The sequence below is a fragment of the Larus michahellis genome, chromosome 8, assembly GCF_964199755.1.
Source record: "Larus michahellis chromosome 8, bLarMic1.1, whole genome shotgun sequence".
Taxonomy (NCBI): domain Eukaryota; kingdom Metazoa; phylum Chordata; class Aves; order Charadriiformes; family Laridae; genus Larus; species Larus michahellis.
The window spans coordinates 23,433,877-23,454,725 of NC_133903.1; the positions used below are offsets into that span (position 1 = coordinate 23,433,877).

Genomic DNA, 20,849 nt, shown 5'->3' on the forward strand with positions numbered 1-20,849 from the left:
TAAGGGACTATATATTAATTGGCCCATTTAATTGGCCCAGTGAATTTCTGTTTCACTGAACCTTCTATGTTAGAAGTGGTTAGAAGCAATGTTAAGTTTGAAAGTGCCAAACAGCGGAGAAAAATATACTTTTAACTAAGAATCAAAGGGGTCAGATCCAGAATTAAATTCAGTCAGTGGCTCTAAGATTTCACTGAAGCATCTTGAGGTCTTGTGTGGAATAGTTGAACATAGCTGGGCTGTACTATGCATGGGGGTGTGAAGGTTCAGTGAAGCCCGCTACACCTCTGTTCCTTGTCTAGAAAAATGCAGCTTTTTCTGTACTGTTCATCAAAATACCAGTGAGAGTTTATGCAAGATCAAGAGCTCAGGTTGACTGAGTCTGGAACTGGTCTTTTGGTTCTTACAGTGCTGTGGTTCCCAGACTCTTTGATAGTGGCTTTGCATTCATAGTTGATGTTTAATGCATGCAAGGCACTTCTGTTTTCTTCGTGGGGATTTGTGATAAAACAAATGACGTTTTGTACTGACATTATGAATACGAACAAAGAGGATCTTGGTCATCATGACTCTCAAGCCATTCATAAAATTGTACTGTGGCTATGTTTCCTCAAAGCTTTTCTGCTGTTCTGGACAGGAAGTTTTGAATGTAATTTTAGGGTTGTCTTTTAAAGTGCTGTTTGTACAGTATATTTTTGGGATAGTGTTTGACCCAAGCTGACACAAGAATATCCCTGTATTTTTGTGTGGAAGGGATTCAGGCTTAGGTGAGTCAAATAGTCTCTGACCAGTATTCTTTTAGATAGTCCACATATGGAGGGTGTAATGTTTAATATTAAATTTACATATCTGAAGATAGCTTCTGATTTAGCTGAGTGACACAAAATATACTGAAATAACAATACAAATGCAAGTTACACAATACAGCAGTTGCAATACAAAGTTCAAACACAATACCAACGTGATCCCTTTTACGGGTCTCTAGAATATGCTCATCGTCACGATGTTAGGCGTCCCCGCTCAGAATATGTGGGTTGAAGCCAGCTCAAGCCTGTTGCTCTCTTTGAAATTCTTTTGTTAGTTGTTTAGTTTTTGTACTCTCTGTTGTGCTGAGACACATACTCAGCCTCAGCTATGCTGGTCTAGCTAACTCAGGGAGACGTTTACTTTTTTTTAATGAACTCAGGGAGAAACATTTACACCACTAGTTGATTCACTCAACTGTAATGTAGTCAGATGATCTGTTCAACTGACATAGCTGTTTATCTAAAACAAAGGCCACCCTCTGGTCCTCTTTGTGTTGAGATAAAGTCAGCTTCTTTGCAACAGCTGTGGTCAGTCACACCCTGCATTATTCTGAGCTTCATGGGCATGTTTCCCTTGCTCATCTTCTCACAGCTGCATTCCATTTTGGGGGTTTATAGGTTGGTCACTGTAATGGAATGATCATCAAATACAGCCTTGGATGAATTTGCAGAAAAACTCAGACCCGTTGAAGACAGCAGACCCTGCTTAGTCTAGACATTTTCATTCTTTGGGTATGATGAATCTTTTTTTATCAGTATTTTTAGTTTGCTTTTTACTGTATAGTATGTGTGGCATAGTGTGTCCAGGCTTCAGGTTGGCATAAATGCATGCTTAAGTATTTTATGCGTCATATAAACCACTTTGAATTCCACATTTAATGCATTTCTAAGCACAAAGGCATTTATTAAATTGAAAAGGATAAACAGACTGGAAGCTCAAATTTCTCAATGTAATTAATTCTTTGTAATTGGATATACAGGGTATGGACTGAAAACTAATGTTTGCCTCACTAGTCCAATGTGGTGACAAGTCATTTCACATATCCAGTTATGCTGCTCTGAACAGCTCTGCTGTTGATCACTTTCTGATATTGCTGTTTACCACTTATTTTGGTGTTGAGCAGAAGGGTAGTATAGCAAGCAAATTATTTAATTATCCCAGTGTTAGGATTTTTTCAGTATTTGTCTTATATGATACACTGGCCAAAATGGTTGCTGTGACTTTTCATTGTTACGGGGGTGGTGATGTTCTCATGTCTAATACAGCTTTCAAACGTACATTTTAAATGTTGCAAATTCTGGAACTTTAAAGTTGATAAATGCTAGTTTATAGCAGTTCAGTACTAATTCTGACCCTTACTGTATCTTCACAAAGTGGGAAAAAGTATAAATGTATTCCAACACAATACTGTAATGCAGCAGTAGGTACAAAATTAACATCATATGGACAACTTTGTTATCGTACAGCCTGACTGGCAGATGTTATATTTTGTAACCTTGGTTTCGTTTGCATGCAGGGCTTTTCTAAGTGCTTTTCTACTTATTTAAAAAACAAAACAAAACACCTTTTATGTGCCTCATAGGAGTTTCTTCTCAGCATGGTTGCTGATTTCGCCCATAATTGACTAAGGGACAGAGTTCTTGCAATTCTCATTATAGTCATTAACTGGGTAGAAGAGGAAAACCCAGGACAGCGTGCACCCCCGCTGTACCCTCCAGCTACAGTCCTCTGAGCTGGAAAGTCACAGTTGCCAGGCTCACCCATCCCATTTAGCCTGCTGTTAGGTGAATGAGCATGTGCTGTGTTCAGACAGCACAGGAGTAAGTGTCTGTCTGCCTGTCACTCAGAACAGGTGGGTAGTTGCAAACAAAACTCCTAATAGCTTAGGAAACAGGTATAAACTGGAGCTGTTGTGTTACGGGACCAAGGGTAAAGCTTGGGATAGTGCGTTATGAAATGGGCAGGGAGGGAGTTGCTGGGACCTGTCCGGGTGCCTATGGGTTATGTGAAACTAATCATGGGGAAACTGATTATTGGGAATTAGTTTGTTCTTCTATGATATGCATAATTTCTCTTAAATAGCACCATCCAAATCCTTCCACAAAAAAACCCACCTAAACTTCAGTTTTCACTTGTCCTTGGTCAGAAATGCTTCTGCAATTCTCCCCCATCGCCCCCCATTATTATGGGGAAGGGGAACAACTGAAACACATGTGAGACAAGGGTCAAACATATAACCTTTAGTTTAAGATTGGCTTCGTATGATACAATTATGGGCCGTAGGGTGTGATGAAATTGTGCAAAATGTCAGTTTTCCTTATAATTACAGTGCTTTAAAAAAAAATACAAATTTTTAAAGGGTAGTTTTTTCCGCAGATAAGATGATTAAATTGGGACAAGTGTACCATTTTGAACACGTGGAGAATTTGAAACTGTTTTTGGAGATGTGATACCTCTGTCCTGTATTGTCACTATGTAAATGAAAATTACGACACATTAGTTAGAGTTTTATTTCCTTGCTTTTCAGTTCAGTAAATTAAAAGGCTATAGGAAGGAGGCACTGGGGAGCTGAGCACTTGAAAATATTCCATGTCAGACAATCTGAAGGGTAATTGAGATAGGAAAGGACAGGACAGCAGTGACACTCACAAGCCAAAGATGAGGTGTTTTTTTCCCTTCGTATGGTCTGTTAGTATAATACCAGCTAAAATTGAAGTGCAGTTAAGTGTATTTTTAGTGGAGGAAAAGCAATCTTAATTATAGAGTATGTGCTGGGAGTATAATGTTAAAATGAAATGTAGTGTCTTGTGACCTGTGAATGCGACAGTCCCATCAGTTTTTTAAAAAACAAAACAAGAAAGGGTAGAATGTGGATGACTGTTCTGAACTGCAGCAGTGCAGCTCAACATATTTCAGATGGGGACTATTAATACCCAAAAATACCTAGAAGCTATAGTGTTTGAAATTTGCAATGTGGCGCTCTTTCAGTTGCCCTCATTTCTATATTGCATTCCTACAATGACATTTTAAAGTTACTGCTTTTTTTAAGGGTATTTTATTATTTAAATATTGCAGTTTTTTGCCTTCCAGGCTTGTTTATCTGACATACCTGGTTTAGGTCACTTGGAGATAGAGCTTTTTGGATTACTTTATTTTGTTTATTTCATTACATAGAGGTCTTAAGTATGAGATGCTGTAACACTATTTTGTCATATGATATTACTCAGTTACCTATCACTTACTTTCTCCATTTATTTGCAGACTGTGTAATAGTTCTGAGTTAAACAACAAACCTAAAGGGGATTTCATAAATAATAGTGACTTCAGAAACAGTCACACTTGTTATAAACATAGACCTATGAAAACTGATTTATAATCGTTTTCACACTAGAGGGCACTAACATCTCATGAAACTTAAGCCCAAACCAATTTTATACTCTCTCTGTAACACTCAGGTATTGGGTAGTCTTACTGTTTTTCTAGTGGATGCTAAAGGTTTCAGTTTCTTTGCAGCCTTTTCTCTGTAGAAATGAAAAGTAATAGTATTCTTGCAAGGATGCATTAAAAGTTATTGTGTGGAGTTTTCCTATGTGTTTTTTTTGTTTTCTTTTCTTTTTACCAAACAATAATTCAGGTAATTTGTGGAGGAAAGTGTAAATTCCACTTGTACTCTTAAATTGCTTTTTAATGTGGTAATTTTCACTTAAAGCTGGTGAGTAGATGTAGAAGATAAGAAATTTTTGGACAACCTCTTATAAAAGTATATTCCAGATGTTAAATCTAGTAGATAACTTTTAAAAGTTGGAAATCAAAGGGGAAAAAAATCATATGTGAACTGATGTTGCAGGCCTAAGTTAGGGTTAATGCTTACATTTACGTGTTGATACCCAGTGTATAGAAAATAGTATGGAAAAGAATATGAAAGTCTATACTGCCAGTAAGTAGTGGGTCACAATGGAGCCTTCAGTTGTTTATGTTAATTTTAAGTAGGTAGTTTTAGAATATGTGTTTGAATTGAAAGTTTGGACCTCAAACTGGTATAGCCATTTTGAAGTGCTTTATTTTTGTTATGGATTTTAGATACTGAATCTTAGTTAAAACATGTGAATAAAATGGTTCCTGATTACTTTTTGCAGGAATGGTTATTCAGTTGCCTTGGAGATGATCCTACTGCTGTAAATGTAGGGCTGAAGATTAATGGTGTGGGCAGTATGGACCTAACGAACGGACAGTCAAGCAGTGTTAATATTGCGGCTACCGCTTCAGAGGTAAGGATTACAAAAATGAATTATTGGACACTTAAGACCATAAGTACTCAATTTTTTAAAAATGCAGTAAAATAAGTTTTTCTTTTAACAGCTTTGGTGCAGCAGATTCTTGTTTTGTGTGTTGGTTTCATAGGCCTCAGTTTGGATGTGAATAACTTGCAAGTTCTGACCTTTGTATACCAAAATAAAGCATGAGCTAGCAGTTACAGCCTTGCCATAGCCAAAGCTGCTTTTTTTGATGTTCTCTTCCATCACATCTAGACAAGAAGCTTTTCTTTTCAAGTTTTAAAAATAATAGGTGCTCTTAGTGCAATAAGGTGGGCTGGCAAGGCCTGTGGGAAATATTCCCTTCTTTGACAGGTACTTGTATGTGTGTGTTGAAGGGCAGTCTGACACAGTAGCACTGGAATCAGGTTGTTCTCTTTGTCTCTTGAACTATATTCAGGAATTGGTATGAGTCTGCTCCTGCCTGCCAAAGTTTCTGCCCTCTAGAAGTGAACAGCTCCTGAGTTAAGAGCGTGTGTATCAGCCGAGCAGTGGAGATTGGCCTCCTATCCTCATGCCTCTTATTTTGAAGTAGTTTTCCGTTTGTCATCTACTTGTTAAGGAAAAGAAGGGATGGGGGTGAAGTTAGTACCAGAACTTCTTGAGTTCCTTTTAGGTAGGATCGTGTGAGGAGCTGTTGAGAGTTGTGACTGATTCCTAAATTCTTAACAATATTGGAGGGTTTGCAAGACCTGGTTGGTTCTAATTGACTGCTTGTTTTTTTTTCCAAAACTCTTGCAAATCACTCCCTCTTCAAGTTTTTGTTGGTTTTTTTTTGTTAATGCCTTGTAGTACTGTGATGAAGGGAACTGAGAATCTGCCTTCTGGAGCACTGTGTCCAGTTCTGGGCTCCCCAGTTCAAGAGGGACAGGGAACTGCTGGAGAGGGGACAGCAAAGGGCTACCAAGATGCTGAGGGGACTGGAACACCTCTCTTATGAAGAAAGGCTGAGGGATTTGGGTCTCTTCAGTCTGGAAGAAAGACGGCTGAGGGAGGGTCTTATCAATGCTTATAAATACTTAAAGGGTGGGTGTCAGGAGGATGGGGCCAGGCTCTTTTCAGTGGTGCCCAGTGACAGGACAAGAGGTAATGGGCACAAACTTGAGCATAGGAAGTTCCACCTAAACATGGGGAGGAACTTCTTTCCTTTGAGGGTGGCAGAGCCCTGGCACAGGCTGCCCAGAGAGGTGGTGGAGTCTCTGTCTCTGGAGACATTCCAAACCTGCCTGGGTGTGTTCCTGTGCCACCTGCTCTGGGTGTCAGGCAGGGGGCTGGACTAGATGATCTCCAGAGGTCCCTTCCAGCCCCTACCATTCTGTGATGTTTCCAGATGCATTGTTTGCCTTTCTTCGTTAGGGTGACTGAATATATGCTTTTGCTTGTACAGATGTACAATACTAACCTAAGCTTTCTGCTCAGGGGAGACAGTTACTTTATTGCTGATGCATATTATTTTTATTGCTTTTGTCAAAGTGTGAAACTTGTTTTTACCGTAGTGGATTTCAGTTTGTCTCTTTTCTTTCTTTCATTCTTCTTTTGTTTAAAAGACAAGGTGTCTTTTAAAGTCAGTAGTGATGAGAGCAACAAACTCCTGAAAAATGTTGCTTCCGTGAATGAATCTTTGGGCCTTACCAAAGGTGTTTTATTTATATGTTTATACATGTGTTTTGATAGCAGAACTACGTGTGTGCTGTTTGCTTCTGTGTGCATATGGAAATGGAAAGTGCCACAAACAAGGTGAAGGGAAAATTGTAGTGTTGCTTTATCAAAAGGAATCAAATAATCTCCAGCACAATTTCACAAGTATTGTCAAAACTTAGACAAAAGCTGGCATCAATCTCCAAGACCATTGTTTGTTTTTGTACAGATTCTTGTACTTCCTTTATCATTGTGTTATGAATCACTGATTGACCACTTGTTGGCGTGCAGCTGAAAAATTTTCTTGGAGGAAAGATCTCTTTTACTGAAGAACATAATCTTCAATGTTTACATCATGTCTGATAAGATTGCATAAAATATAATAAAATATATAAAATATATTGTGTGTTTTGCCACAGCTGAGGTGGAGCTCCCAGCAATACTAGTTTTCTTTCTCTTGAATCTCTCCAAAGAATGTATTAGCAAAAACGTTGTGGGAGCTCTGTTACATCAAGGCTATGCTGTTGTTGAAGCATGCAGGTACCATACTGTACTTCAGGCAAGCGCGCTGTTTGCCCAAGAAGAGGAGTTAAACCCGATATAGTTACTGTAGTAACTTTGTTCTTCATGATGGTTTTCATGTCTCATCTTATTTCTTCCTTTTTGGTTGAGAGTTTGCTTTATGCCAGGTTTCTGAAAGAGAAAAGAAACGAAGAAGCAAGAAGCATGCATAGCCTTCCAGGGCTTCAGAGGAGAGAGTGTGTGGGGCAGAAAAATGATTGCATGCAGACTTTTGAAATAAGTATGCCTGGGGTTCATATATGAAACATACATCTGGATGTGACATTCAGTCTCCATGCGAAAAAACCCTTCTTTCTTGCAATGACTGAACAGAATCTAGGTTTGCATCTGTGTTGTAAAGGAAGTAGTAATAACACAGATGTATTGTTTTCATATGAAACATATCAAAACAGTATATGAAACACGAAGTGTTAATTTCGTACAAAGTGTTAATTTTTTGAACCATGTTTGTATTTTGCAGGGAAGCTAAATATGTTGTAGGCAGGTTCATAGAAGAATAATCTATCACATTTTTTGCAAATGTGAATTACTAGCATTTAAAAAGTCCTTTAAACAACTTGATTATACTAAGTGTCTTCAACAGAAACACATACCTAACTCATGGTGTAATTCTTGTAAGTTTTAATGCTTCTAAGAGAAACAGGAAGAGATTGATACTGTTCTTTGATGTTAACTATTCCTTTGGAGCAGACCTTGTCTTTTTTCTCACCATAGTGGTTTTTTTTCTGTTCGAAATTCAGTGTGACTGTATTGTTGTTCTTATTTTTGGTATTAACTTTCCTGTCAACAAAATTGGAATTTAATTATGCCTTGAAATGTAACTGTTGTGTTTTGAGGAACACCTTTGAAATCCATTGAAATCGGTTTGAGAGTTTAGAGGTGTCTGTCAGGAGAAAGTGTGTCCTGTGACTGACTTTTAATTGATAATTTACCCAGTAGAAAAATTCTGTGAACAGTGGTGTTTGAACAGTAATTTTACTTTTGGGAGGGTAAAAACAAAAAAGAGGAGAGAACCAAAATATCATCAGCGTTTTTGGTTTTTTTTCTGCAGAAGAGTAGCAGCTCTGAATCCTTGAGTGACAAAGGCTCGGCTGAACTGAAGAAGAGCTTTGATGCAGTGGTATTTGATGTTCTAAAGGTTACACCAGAAGAATATGCTGTAAGCAATTCAAGTGATTTTTGTTACTTCGTGTGTGAATCTTCTTGGTAACTTTGCCTCTGTGTCTCCATTTCTGTATGGTTTTTGCCTAACATCCATTGTCCATGGGTTTCAAAAATGGATCCTGCACTATAGTTATTAATTGTCTATATTCTGTTTAATTTTAAGTGATCTTTCTGGGCTATGCTGTCCAGGCATTTTTCACACTCTTAAATCTAACATCGACCAAAGATTCTTAAGTCTTTATTATGCAGCTTAGTTCTGACATGCATATTTTTGTTGCAAGAATACACTTGATCTGTAGTTGTTTTTTCTGGAGGTGTTTAAATTTTTAACTTAATTCTTACATCTAGAAAGCGTTTGCTTCTTTTGGGTGCAATGGTACAGAATAATGAGTTGGATATTCTTCTGCACAACGAAAAACAAATGAGTGAAAATATTTAAGCAAAACATTGGGTGATTTTTTTTTTTTTTTACCTACTTGTAGAGGTTAAGATGACAGATGGTCCCTCTAAGTGATTCAAGTATGTTACTAGAAAGATTGCTGACAAGCTATTGCTCTTACTGCCTTTATAATTCCAGTGATGAGATTCATGATGAGTTGTCCTGGGGAGATTATTGAAATGTGGTAGTATGTATCACAGAATATTCCCATTAAGTTTTTTCTATTATTTAATAGTTAATAACTATTTATTTATTAATAGCTAAATTGATTTTAATGAGTAGAATGAAAATTTAAAGCATCTGGATTATGAAGTGGTACTTACACCTTAAATTCTTCTTGGGTAGTTAATGGGATTTATTCCTGACTGATGTTGAAGTCATGTAGTTTGGGTCTCTTGCTCCATCATCAGCAACAGCTGGGCAATGAATCACCTGCTTTTCATGGGAAGATGTTTTTGGGGCTGGCTGTTCTTTCACTTTTATCTTACGATCTCTCTACATAAAGGACATCCAAGTACTTAGGGATTTTGGGGCTAGCGGTGTGAATTCAACTGGAATTAGCATTCAGGCCAGAATAGCTACAGGTTCCTTTGAATGGCTCAGCTATTTAGCCAGTGGTGGATGCTGTTGTGCAGCAGAATAGTCTTGGTGTAGTTGCTGTCACTCACTTGGACAGTAAAACATACAAAAGTGCTTTGTCTTTTATCGCATTTCATGATCCTTTTGCTCTACTAAATCATCTCTCCTGTGCAGAAACCTTTTATGTTCATGGGTGTTCTAAATGTTACCTACTTAGCAAATCTTGGTCAAATAGAAATCTTTATTAAAATCCAGTGTTTTTACTGTTTTCATATTATGCCTCAAACTGTGTAGAGTTCCACTCATAAACAAGAATCTTTTCGTTAAGCATTTCACATTGCAATTTTGAACCTGTGGTTATATCTTTGGTTTATACTAACTGGTATAATTTTGCTGTTTTCTCAGTTCCCCAAAAGAAAACACCTTTAGTCTTAGCCTTCTACCTTTTAGAGTATCTAGTTCTTCATATGAGGTTTCATTTACTGTAAATGGATCTGAAATGTCCTATAGATAGAGTTCTGAACAATCAAGCAAGATTGCCAGTAGTCAGTGTTCAGCCCTTTGGCAAAGTTATAATTAATTTCATTTCTTTTTCAATTATTCTGTACACAGCTGTGTACAGAACTACAAACATAACTTCTTTGTTAACGTTTGTTTCCTCGGGCAAGTTTATCTGCTTTTCCAATAGGGCTTGCTTGCTTTGAATGCTGTCTTTTTCTGATCATCCTTGCTGAAGGTAGTAGAAATAAGTAAATTTGCCCAAAACTTAGGTTCCTTGGAGGAAAAGTACCTTTGATCCGTATGCTTGTTTTTATTTTATTGGCCGTTTCATTATTCTTCCTGCTTTTAGTCCTACCATATAGAGTCTTCATCTGGGTTTCAGTGTTAATGTGAAGGCTGGCAGAGCGATGCAGTATGCCCAAGCTCTTGAGGATACCAGCACTGATGAGAATGCAAAACTATGTTAGTAAGGTTTTCACTTAATAGTGGGTATGTACCTCTCAGATTGGACATGGATATGCTGCCAATTGCTTTTTCAAAGGATGAGAAAACTTATGGTTTAGTGATGGCTCTTATAAAATGGATGTAATACAGACTACTGACATCGGTCACTTAGCGAAGGCTGAATCCTATTACCAACTGCAGAATGAATACTGTTTTCAAAAAAATTTTTTTTAAAGTGGTGAACTGAGGAAATAATGTGTGGGCTAAGTACCCACATTTTGCATTTTCATCAAAACATGTCACTGTGTACGGATGGAACAATTAGAGTTAAGCTGGAGAAAGAGGAGGAAAAATCTGAAAGATAATGAAGTTTGAGAGATACTGGAAATAAGATTCATGCTAGTGGTTTCAGTATCAATATGAGACACACAGATGTCTTTTCAGTTCCCACTGCATTAGAGACATCACTGTTATTTCAACACTTGATCTGTTTAGTCGGTTATTGGGTAAGAGACAAGTTGGACTAAAACTATTGCTTGTAATCCTGTATTTTCAAGAACCTGCTTACCAAGCCAAAGAGAAGCCCAAGTGTAAATATTTTTGGTGATTTTATTTCCATATTCTTCCCTTTGGCAGTCACCTAATACTGTCCTGAATGCACAGTTGGTGTGCCATTTCATGTAATGGTCCTTTGTTAAGTCTTGTACTAACTTTCGAGCAGAAATAAGCCAGCCCTTCAAGGGGTCCAGTTTGAACAATAATGGAAATTATTATTGTAATACATGCATAATAGTCCAGTTAAACTGTTGTTACCAACCGGGTGTTTTGTAAAGCTGAAGGCCACTTTAGAAAGGGACAAGTTACAGCCGAAGCAGGTGAGATCTTCAGGCATAGCTGCTGCTGTTGCAAATTTACAGTTTGCTTTATCACCTTACAAAGTTTCCAGGGGATGTGTTGAATATGTGCGTCTTTCACAAAATTTTTTTTGGGGGGAAAAAAAAAATCCCATTCAATGAGTATGAAAGTAGCACATGTTTGTTTTCTGCTAAGGATTCTACAGACAGCTTTCTAGCTGTAACTAATAAGGAGACTGTCTGTTTTGAATACCTGCTTTTTAGGCTGATCGCTGCTCACTTCTTTATTAAACAGCTAAAAGCCACAAAACAAGTTGGTGCCAGGATTACCCACTGGTGTCTGGCCCTGCTGATGGAGCTGTTGTGTGTGCACAGCGTAGACACAGTTGCAGTGAATGCTGGCCATTTTTGTTGAAGGGAGAAGTGTGGTTTCGAGTGTACAGGGCACAATTTGTGGGGGAGGGATATGTTAATGGTGCAGTGGCAGTAGAAAGGGGGGGTTGGTGAGACTGAAAGAAAAAAGGAAAATGCTTTGGGGATGTGAGCTCCAAATTAAGATGCTGGCGAACCTCAAGTTGAAGAAATATTTATTTTTTGCTTTACAGTAAATTCTTATTCCTTAGACTGCTACTGTTTAATTATTTGACTGTTTATTACTTTTTGACTCACTTTACCATTTTATACTTAGCCACGGTGGTGTAAATATTTGAGGTGGAATTAAGGGAAGCACAGCTGTATAAATGCATTGCTTTTTTTCCCACCTAGTTATCTAAGAAGGATTCTTTATTCTTTTGCCTAGTCTCTGAAAGTGCTGTGAAGTAATTTTGCATTGAGACGTATGTGCATTTCTTTTCTTTTTAATTCCAGTTAGGCTTTGTCAACTGGATGTTGGAAAAAAGAATATTGCTTAATTTGGAAAACGGTATAAATACAAAGTTTATTTTAACATGTTTAGGTGAAACAAGGAATTTTTCTTAGAGGCATTCTTATGGCAGTTAAATATCAAGTTATCTATATCTGAAAAAAGAGCGTGAGTGTGTGTTTTGTAAAGGAAGCAGGTCTTGAGAGTTCTGGAACTGCATCACTTGCTTAATAAAAGTGCATAAATAGGTCTTGATCTGTGTGGGGTTCAATAAACACGCTTTTTGCAACTTTGAACAGAACAAAAATAACTTAAACTGGTCTGAGGTTCCCCCCGGGAGAACTTTCTGTCTTGTGCGGGACTCTGGCAGATTCGCAGCCTCCTCAGCAAGTTCCTGCACAGCTACTGGTGTGAGTTGTGCTACACAGTTCCTGGCAGTAATGTTGGTTTTGGCCTCTCCTGAGGCTGGTTGTTGGGGGATTAGGGAGTTTGAGGCAAGTCTGTCATCTGCATCTGAGAGCAGTTTGAATAAAGTTAAGTACTGGGCCCTAGGAGCTTTTGACGAAAAAGGACTTCTGCTAGTATGTGATCCTATTAGCTTTATTTTAGAGGAGTATGCTCCCAATGAGAGCAAGAAGAAGCAACTTTATTATAGTGTGGAGGAACTATTAATGATAAAAGTTCTGGAGCAGACTTTGTGAGAAAACAAGTAGAGTTTCATCACAGGAACTTTAATCCCCCCAGTGTTCATTTTGGACTGCAGAATTATTCTCCTACTGATGCAGTGCTTAACAGAGGCTTAGCTATTTTTTTTCAGCGAGGAAAAATATTCTGGCAGTCTGGAGAGACAGTGCTAAGCCAAGTTGGAAGGCTTAAATATAATTCCTTCTAAAAATTCAGATTAAGGAACAATTTATGAAGTGCTGCTTGAACCAACATGGCTTCAAGGAAAATCAGATTATGGCAATATTCTTCAATAATCAAAATGTAGGCATTTCATATTTTTTTTTAATCTCAGACAGAAATGTAGTTTTTCTTTTCACAGTGAGAGTCTCTGTCTGGGAGCTCCATGGGAAATGCACTGTCCTCATCGTAGGTACCTGGCAGGAAAACTTGTAGTACTGCAAATAGCCTGAGAGGAGGAGTTCGTGCTTGAGAAAGTCTAGGGACTCGAAAGGTGGGGTTATAGTCCAGATCAAATGGGAACTTTCATATAGGGGCATGGAGAGGAGCTCAATGCAGGGGTGGTAATTGCAACTAGAAGTTCTTAAGTTACAGGGTTTTATGGAAGGAGGGTAGTCCATGTGTTCACGGAGAAGAGAGAAGGAATTGGGGAGTGTTTTAAAATTTCACTTTGAGTTTCTCCATATTCCTCAAAGAAGCACAATGAGATGTGGTTCTTAATCACCTGGTTGTAAAATTTCTAGCCTGACAACCTTGGCCAAGAGAGAGGTGAATCTCTTTATCTGTATATGAAGCTGTGTGCTAGTAAGTTTAGTATTTTGAAGTACTTGTTAACAAGTCCAACATCTCAACATACAGGAAGCCTAAAATATTGTGGTGGGGGACTTGTCGCCAGGCAAGGTCTTTGAATTACATGCAAAAGTGCCCATGGCTGTGCAGGGGGGTAAAAAGTTATCTTCCAGTGTCTTAATTGCAAGATGTTCATTCACTGTTTTTAAAAGATGGTTTTCTCTTGTAGGGCTCTTCAAGTGATTGAGGACTGGGAAATATATTAGTCGTACCTTAGATGTAAAAACATACTACTTCTAATTGCATTGAGGAATTGTTACCTAGGATAAACAGAAACACAAAACTTTCATTCAGTTTTTTCATTGCTTGAGCAATGAAGTTCTTTAATATATGTAAATGAACTCCAATAGGCTTCTTGAAAAGTTGAAAATATCGATTCCCTATCTTTGTGTAATTTAAATGATGAGTAAGAAGTTATTCAAGGTTTTGTATTGCACATGTGATTTTATTATTTTTTTAAATATATGCAGCTGACAACTAAAAAAAAAAACAGAGGTTATGGTTGGCTTGCTTCATGTAACAAATTGATGTGAATGTTTACAATTTTTGGTTTGAATATTAAAACATTAAACCACATTTAGGAGGAGGAACTATCCATGAATTTGTATTGGCTGGATTGAGGAGCTGGAATGAGAAAAGTTGGTGCATTGTATCTCCTCGCTGAAGAAACCAAAGTAGTGGCTTGTTTATTTGGGGTTTAAATTGCCCACAATTTGGTCATGGTAGAAGTTACTTTTTTGTAAGAGTTGAGCAATGGCATCTAACATAAATATCATAAATATAGTTTTGTCATTTCAAGTGCTATTAATTAGAATGCCAGACTTACAGTTTGCTTTAATTTTTACTTAGTAGTGAGCAAGCACCCTTAAAATGGTAAAAATTCAGTTAAGTGTTAGACTTACAAATATGAATAAGTTAATGTTTAAAAAAGTTTTGTCAAAGGTATATTTAAACTCTTATGTGAGGTGCATTGTCATATCTACAGACGCAAATGGTTTCTTATCTATCAGCTTAGGTATTCAGCTATCAGTCACTTGCCTCTTTGGAACTGGGAACAATTTTTTTAAGTGCTCTTAATGGCAATTGCAAGCTCTCTAAGAAAGGAACCTCAATAAGAAGGGATGTTTTTTGAACAAGTGATACAGTGTTACTGTGTTACTTGATACAAGATGTTACTTGAATAAGTGATACAGTGTTACTGAAGATAGATATTACTTTTAGTGAAAGCAGCAAGATGTGGAAATCAAACAAGCAAAAAAACCCAGCCTAATATCAATGTGATATTAGACATCTAGATACTAGAAGATGTTTCTCTTTTAAAACTTACTGTGGTGGGGTTTTTTTTGTTTGTTTTTTAGTTCTTCGAGTTGCTTTTTTAAAAAATGTTCTTAATAGCAATTTAAAATCTCTTTAGTAATGAACATTAATCTTGAGCTTTGGCATGAGTGGGTTGCTTTTTTTTTTCCCTCCAGTGTTAATATACCATTCCCCATTCAAAATGTATGCATATGTTTTGATATGTGAGTTCTGTTGCAAAGGTATAATAACTGCCTTTGTTTCATAAATAGTGAGTATTGATCCTATCTCAAAGTAATAATTAGTTTAGGAGTTGCTACTGAAGCAAGTTACATTATAATTTATCTAAGGCAGTTCAGGTTGATTAAGATGACAAATTCTGGAGGGCTGGGAAGACAGACACTTATTTTTAAGCATTCTCTCTTCTGTGTGAACAATGAGTCAGTTTCCTGGCTCACTTTTATTATTGTTATATTGTTGTTTGAATCTTGTTTTGGGTGAGGAGGGTTTGCAGTGAAGTGTTAATAACTATTGAAATGCCCGGGTCTTTTGTAAGGATGTTTTTTAATATACTTTATATTCAAATTTTATTGAAGTGCCCATTCATTTGGTTTCACATTCCCCATCTCACCCAATTTTTGAATTAGTTTCTCTTATTGGGAAGCGTAGCAATATGTTCATTCAGCCACATATTTACCTAAAATAATACATTTCTGAGAAAGTTTGGTATACTTTAGTAGACAAGTGGGAGACTAGAGATTGAGTTCTTTGGCTGGTGTTTCAGGACTGGGTTCTTCACCTTGGAAATCAAAAGGAAGCGTTAACTCTTGCTGTAATGTCTGGCTGCTCTATGGTCAGGATTGGATCAGGTGAGAGAAATCAATCCACACTTTTCCTTCTGTCCCTGTGTCTCTTGAGTGTTCTCTGCAGGTAAGTGTTATTCTTTGGTGCTTGTGCCTGCACAGCCATGGATATGTGATTAGATGATTTACAAAACTGGGATAGATTTGCTGCGTCCTACTGAGTGAGAAGTTAAAAATAACACACGCCCCCAAATATCAGGCGGATTTGTCCTATGCAGTGGTACAGGCTTTCTGTATTTAGATAAGTGCTGTCCTAATAGGGAAGCCCTTCGCTTAGGCATTCTCAATTTATCATCTTAAACTTTTTAGTAAGGTCTAGAAATAAGCTTGTGCCTCAGCTCCTTTTAGGATAAGTGTTCTCTGAAAACATCTTGATTATCAGCTTCAAGTGCATTTTAACTCTAGAAATTAGTTAGCCAAGTTTTCCCTGTCCCCTTCTTAAATACCATGCTTTTGGAGAAAAATCTTATTCCCCCTACTTGTGGGGTGTTTTTCCCTGCCCCAGTAAAGATGTGTCTTGCCTAGTTGTTTCCTCAAAAGACCCTTATACGTAGGTACCTCAAACAAGAGGGCATAGTATTAAATTGTCAAGATGAAACTGCATTTGCTTACTTGGGTTCGGCATAACATAACCCAGAATGACATCTGTGACGTATGTTTAGAAGTTTCTAATGCTCTTCTGTGTGCAGTGTAAAGATCCAGCTGTACCCTTCACCTATAGCGGAGCACTGTCATCGTGTTGTGGCTTTTGGCAAGGAAGTACTCCTGTCACTGTCCAAGGGTCCTTATTCTTTATCAGATAACCTGCTCAGGTTAGGAAAAGGTGGGGAAATAGCATGAAAAATTACCAGCATTGTCTGTGCATGCATTCAAAATCCTTCCAAAGCAAAGCTTTATTAATTGCTGTTGGAATAGTTTGTGTTGCCGGGGTGCACTTTCACAAATTTGTCCACTTCCTTTGCCAGGAATGACTTGTTGCTGTCAGCACTTCTTGTGGCGAGATAAAATACCTCTCTCAAAAAAAGGCTTTGTGTGAAGATTTCTGACCTTGATGATCTTAAAAAAAAAAAAAAAAAAAAAAAAAAAAAAAAAGCTGAAAGAGTCTTTAATTTTAGGAAAAGACACCATTTTGATTCCCTCAAGAATAAGTCATTTTTTCACAGGCCTCATAATAAAAGAATAGAATGGTTTCAGTTAGCTAGGTTGCTTTCAGTTTGAAAGGCGTCCTTTGTTTTTGGCAGAAGTTTATTATATGTATTTTACTGTAGCTGGTATGGGTGCAAGGGAACAGAGAAGTTATGTTGAAGGCAGAGAGTATTTTGTCATACTCTATTCCTGATTTTCTGTTATTACAAATAGCTGCTGCTAAAAAAACTTTGGGGGTGGGGGGAGCAGTATGTCTGTCTGATGTCCTAGACTTCATTTAAAATTTTAAGGTACAGTATAATTTGTGCTGTCGAGAAGGATGCTGCAGCTGATAAGTTGATTGTTAAATCACATTTAAAAATGGTAGTTTGGAGATTAATTTTTGAGTTGGCATTTAAATATCTTATGGATACGAATGAGTGGCAGGTACTCGCATGTGGTATGAAGCATATGATTTGTGTTATTTATGTTACAGGACAAAGAATGTAAGAATGTCTTGTTTATGTAAAAGGTTGTATGGGATTTACTGTTACAGAGGTCTTCAGACATGTACCCTTCTTGAGTGTATATTGCCTTATTTATAGTAGGGTATGTGGATTCATAAAATTGGTCTGATTTAATCTCACTTTAGCCCAAGACTAGAAAATTCTAATATAGCTTTAAAACACCATGGTTTAGGAGAAGAAGGAGCAGCCAACTAAACCAGAGCCCAGGCAAGAAAGTTTGTAAAATGGAAACTCCTAAAGGGCTTGTTACTTTTACGATGATATACTGCAAAGTACCAGATGATTGTGTCCACTGTATCGGTTACAGAAACTGGGACTGATTTATGTAACTTTTCATGGTCATGTTTGATTGCTAGAATTCATAACTAAAAATAGATTTAGAGGTCAAAGAGATCTGCTACAAAATGTGTATTTGGTTGTCTTTGGCAAAACGCATCGTTTCTTGTCTCGTTAGAGCAAGGGCATCTCTTTGCATCTGCTTGCTTTCAACTAGAGCATCCCAGTTAAAGTTTTTATGCGAGGTTGACTTTATCTGAGAAGCTATTCTGCTATCCAACGGTGGCATTCAACGGAAATTGTGATTTGTGAGAGTGTACCACAGAGTGTATAAATGGGGGAACCGCTATTTTCAAGGAAATGGGAATAAAGCTATGCAGCTCACATCTGAGGAAATGGAACAAGGCCTCTGAATTCACTGTTAGAAGGGTATTTGTGGTATGTAACTCAGATGGCGCTGATATTTCTGGGCTACCTCCATACTCTTTGAAAGAGATGGTGTCTTTCTTTTGGATACGTAGGCAGAAAGCAATCTTAAGTTGTATGCTTAAAATAGGGCTCTGTGGATATGTTTCAAAATGCAAAACCTGGTCTTTGACTCCGAGTTCCCTTTTACCCCTTTCAAAGCTAAAGAGGCATCCCAGATTATTGGTTCTGATTTGCTGGAAATGAGATGGCTGTATTTAATTTTAGCTGTTGCTGTGCAACTGAACAATTACTTAGCTTAATTATTCAAATATGGTCCAGGTATTGATTGAAGAATTTCAGGGATTTTTCAATAGAATTGGGTAACATCTAGACTAAGATTCAGAGTTTGAAGAAAAACTGCCCTTGAGCAACTAAATTTAGTTTGTTGTATTCTTGGGTAGCTTCTTATATCATGTTTCTGAGTTCAAGATTTGACTTGCATATGTAACTGCAGGATTGTTCTCTGGAGAATAATTTCTTATACATTGTTTATTTTATTAAATGTAAAGTTTGGAGTACTTTATTCTCTGGTTTTGCAGGACGGCGCTGTGGTAGGAGCCGAAACCTCTGAAATTAGCTACAAAATGAAAGTCAAATAATAAAAGGAAACAGAATAAGTACCATTCTCATGTAGTACAGCAACTTAATGTAATGCAAGGTTAATATTGAGCTGAACTTATGATTTTTTTTAACTTTTTTTATTTCAGGGTCAGATAACGCTAATGGATGTCCCTGTATTTAAAGCAATTCAGCCAGAAGTAAGTAGTTCAAGTTCACTGCTTTTTGTTTCAAATTTAAATGAAAAAAAAAAAAGGTTTGCCAATGTATAAATTCTAGAATTGCAAAGTGTAAGTATGTCAATAAATCTTCATTTTTGTCCCGGTTCATATAGGTCTGAAGCAGATGGCTTTGTAACACAAAAATATGTGTAACTAATAGTTTGTTTGGGGAATGAAGTATTGGTATTTAGATAAGTTCAGCTAGTGTCTATATTTCAGTGTTTCCGAATGACAGGCATCTTGATTTGACTATTCTGATCATGATGTTTGAGGTTTCAGCTCCTGAGGTATTATGTGGTATGTCAACCTGTGTTTCCGTAACTGGTTAGTATCTTTTTTTGGAAAAAGAAAAGTGGCTGTAAAGGCATCTTGTATTCAGGATGGGTGTGATCGGTGGATATGTTGGTGATTTGTGTTCTCTGTTTTGTTTCTATATGATGCCATATTCTGTTCTGATTGCAGCCTGACATGAACTGATGTTTTCAGAATCTTCACAGTGATTATAATAAATGATGAATTTGTTTATCATTTTTTCTGTACAGTTAGCATTTCCCTATGGGCGTTGTTTTGCACTTTTGAAGGCTTATTTTTCAGTTTATTGTCCACCTTATCAGTACGGTGGAAGTCTTTAGCTCATCAGTCACCTTTAGGCTATCGTAAAATATTTTATTGGTAGCGTGCTTTTCTCATGTAACTCCTGTGGTGTGCTGAAGAGTATTTTGCTTCAAGTGGAAAAACCTGCTGAATCTCTTGGTTGTGACTATTGATTTCATTATTTGTGTATCCACAAATATTTTGAAGGCTTTCTTTTGATCTGTACTTGAAAACGTTGTAATGATTTAACTTTAATGATTTCAGCAAGCTATTTCCCAACCGATGTGGTTTTGAGTGGGATTTTTTTGTTATTTTTTTGGGGGTTTTTTTTTGTATTTTTTTTTTAAAATCCTTCAAAGACCCTCCCATTTGATCTCTCTGGGGTGTTGTGGTTTTTTTTTTCTGGGCACCCTTAGAGTCTTTTTGGTTGGCAGAATATGTTTATTCTAATCTTCTAATAGGATATATCTTTTTTATTTTTTTTCTTTAAGCTCTTTCCCAAAACTTTAAAGCATTTTACCCTTTTATCTAATTCTTTTAAATAGTTTCCTCGTGTGTGTTTGTATACTTCTTTTTCTAATGTTAAGCATTACTGCTGTGTAGGGTTCGAGTTGAAGTTGAATAAGCTCTGGGTGCTTTTACACAGTGCCTCATCTCTAGTTACACTGAGCTTCAAAGGACTGGATATCAGAAAAATCAAAACACCAGTTTAACTAGTGAGGACTTTTCCTAATGATCTGCTGATAAAGAAATTTAACTGCTTGACGTTGATGCTGGTTTATTCTTTGCAGTCTGCTTCCAGCACTGCACAGGATGAGCAATCAGTTGTGTAACAACCATAAGGAAGCCAGCAAGTTATATCTAGTGTCCGTGATCCAATACTCCATACCTCCTAATTTGTTGCTCCTTTAATTGCTGCCTCCTGTATCTCAGATTATGTTGTGTGAGCAGACCTACAGAAAGTCTCTGGGAGTTGAGAAGAAATGTCAAGAAAGCACATTTAATTTTGCTGGTTGTTCTCACTCATTATCGTAAACCATAAAAGGTAAAAGCAGAATAAAATAATTGAACTTATCTAAAAAAAAAAATAACTGTGGGAGAGTGGGTGAATATATCTAAAAGTAATTCCTTTAAATCTGTATGTAGAGCATAAGAAAAAATCACATGCCTTCACTGGAAAATATCCATGTGAGGAAGTGTCGCTG

The 20,849-nt window shown here is 37.2% G+C and overlaps 1 protein-coding gene across 14 annotated transcripts in view; it reads left to right on the plus strand.

Annotated features, from left to right (window-relative positions):
- RALGPS2 (Ral GEF with PH domain and SH3 binding motif 2) overlaps nucleotides 1–20,849 on the plus strand; it is a 149,814-nt gene that overhangs the window by 45,346 nt on the left and 83,619 nt on the right. For 10 of the 14 annotated variants that reach the window (XM_074598790.1, XM_074598791.1, XM_074598792.1 and 7 more), the window contains 3 exons: nucleotides 4,944–5,075; nucleotides 8,392–8,499; nucleotides 18,979–19,029. In XM_074598790.1, coding sequence (XP_074454891.1) covers nucleotides 4,944–5,075; nucleotides 8,392–8,499; nucleotides 18,979–19,029 — 291 coding nt within the window. Of the gene's footprint in view, nucleotides 1–1,424; nucleotides 1,539–4,943; nucleotides 5,076–8,391; nucleotides 8,500–18,978; nucleotides 19,030–20,849 lie in introns of all 14 variants that reach the window. The other 4 variants (XM_074598794.1, XM_074598797.1, XM_074598802.1 and 1 more) reach the window with 3 other exon arrangements.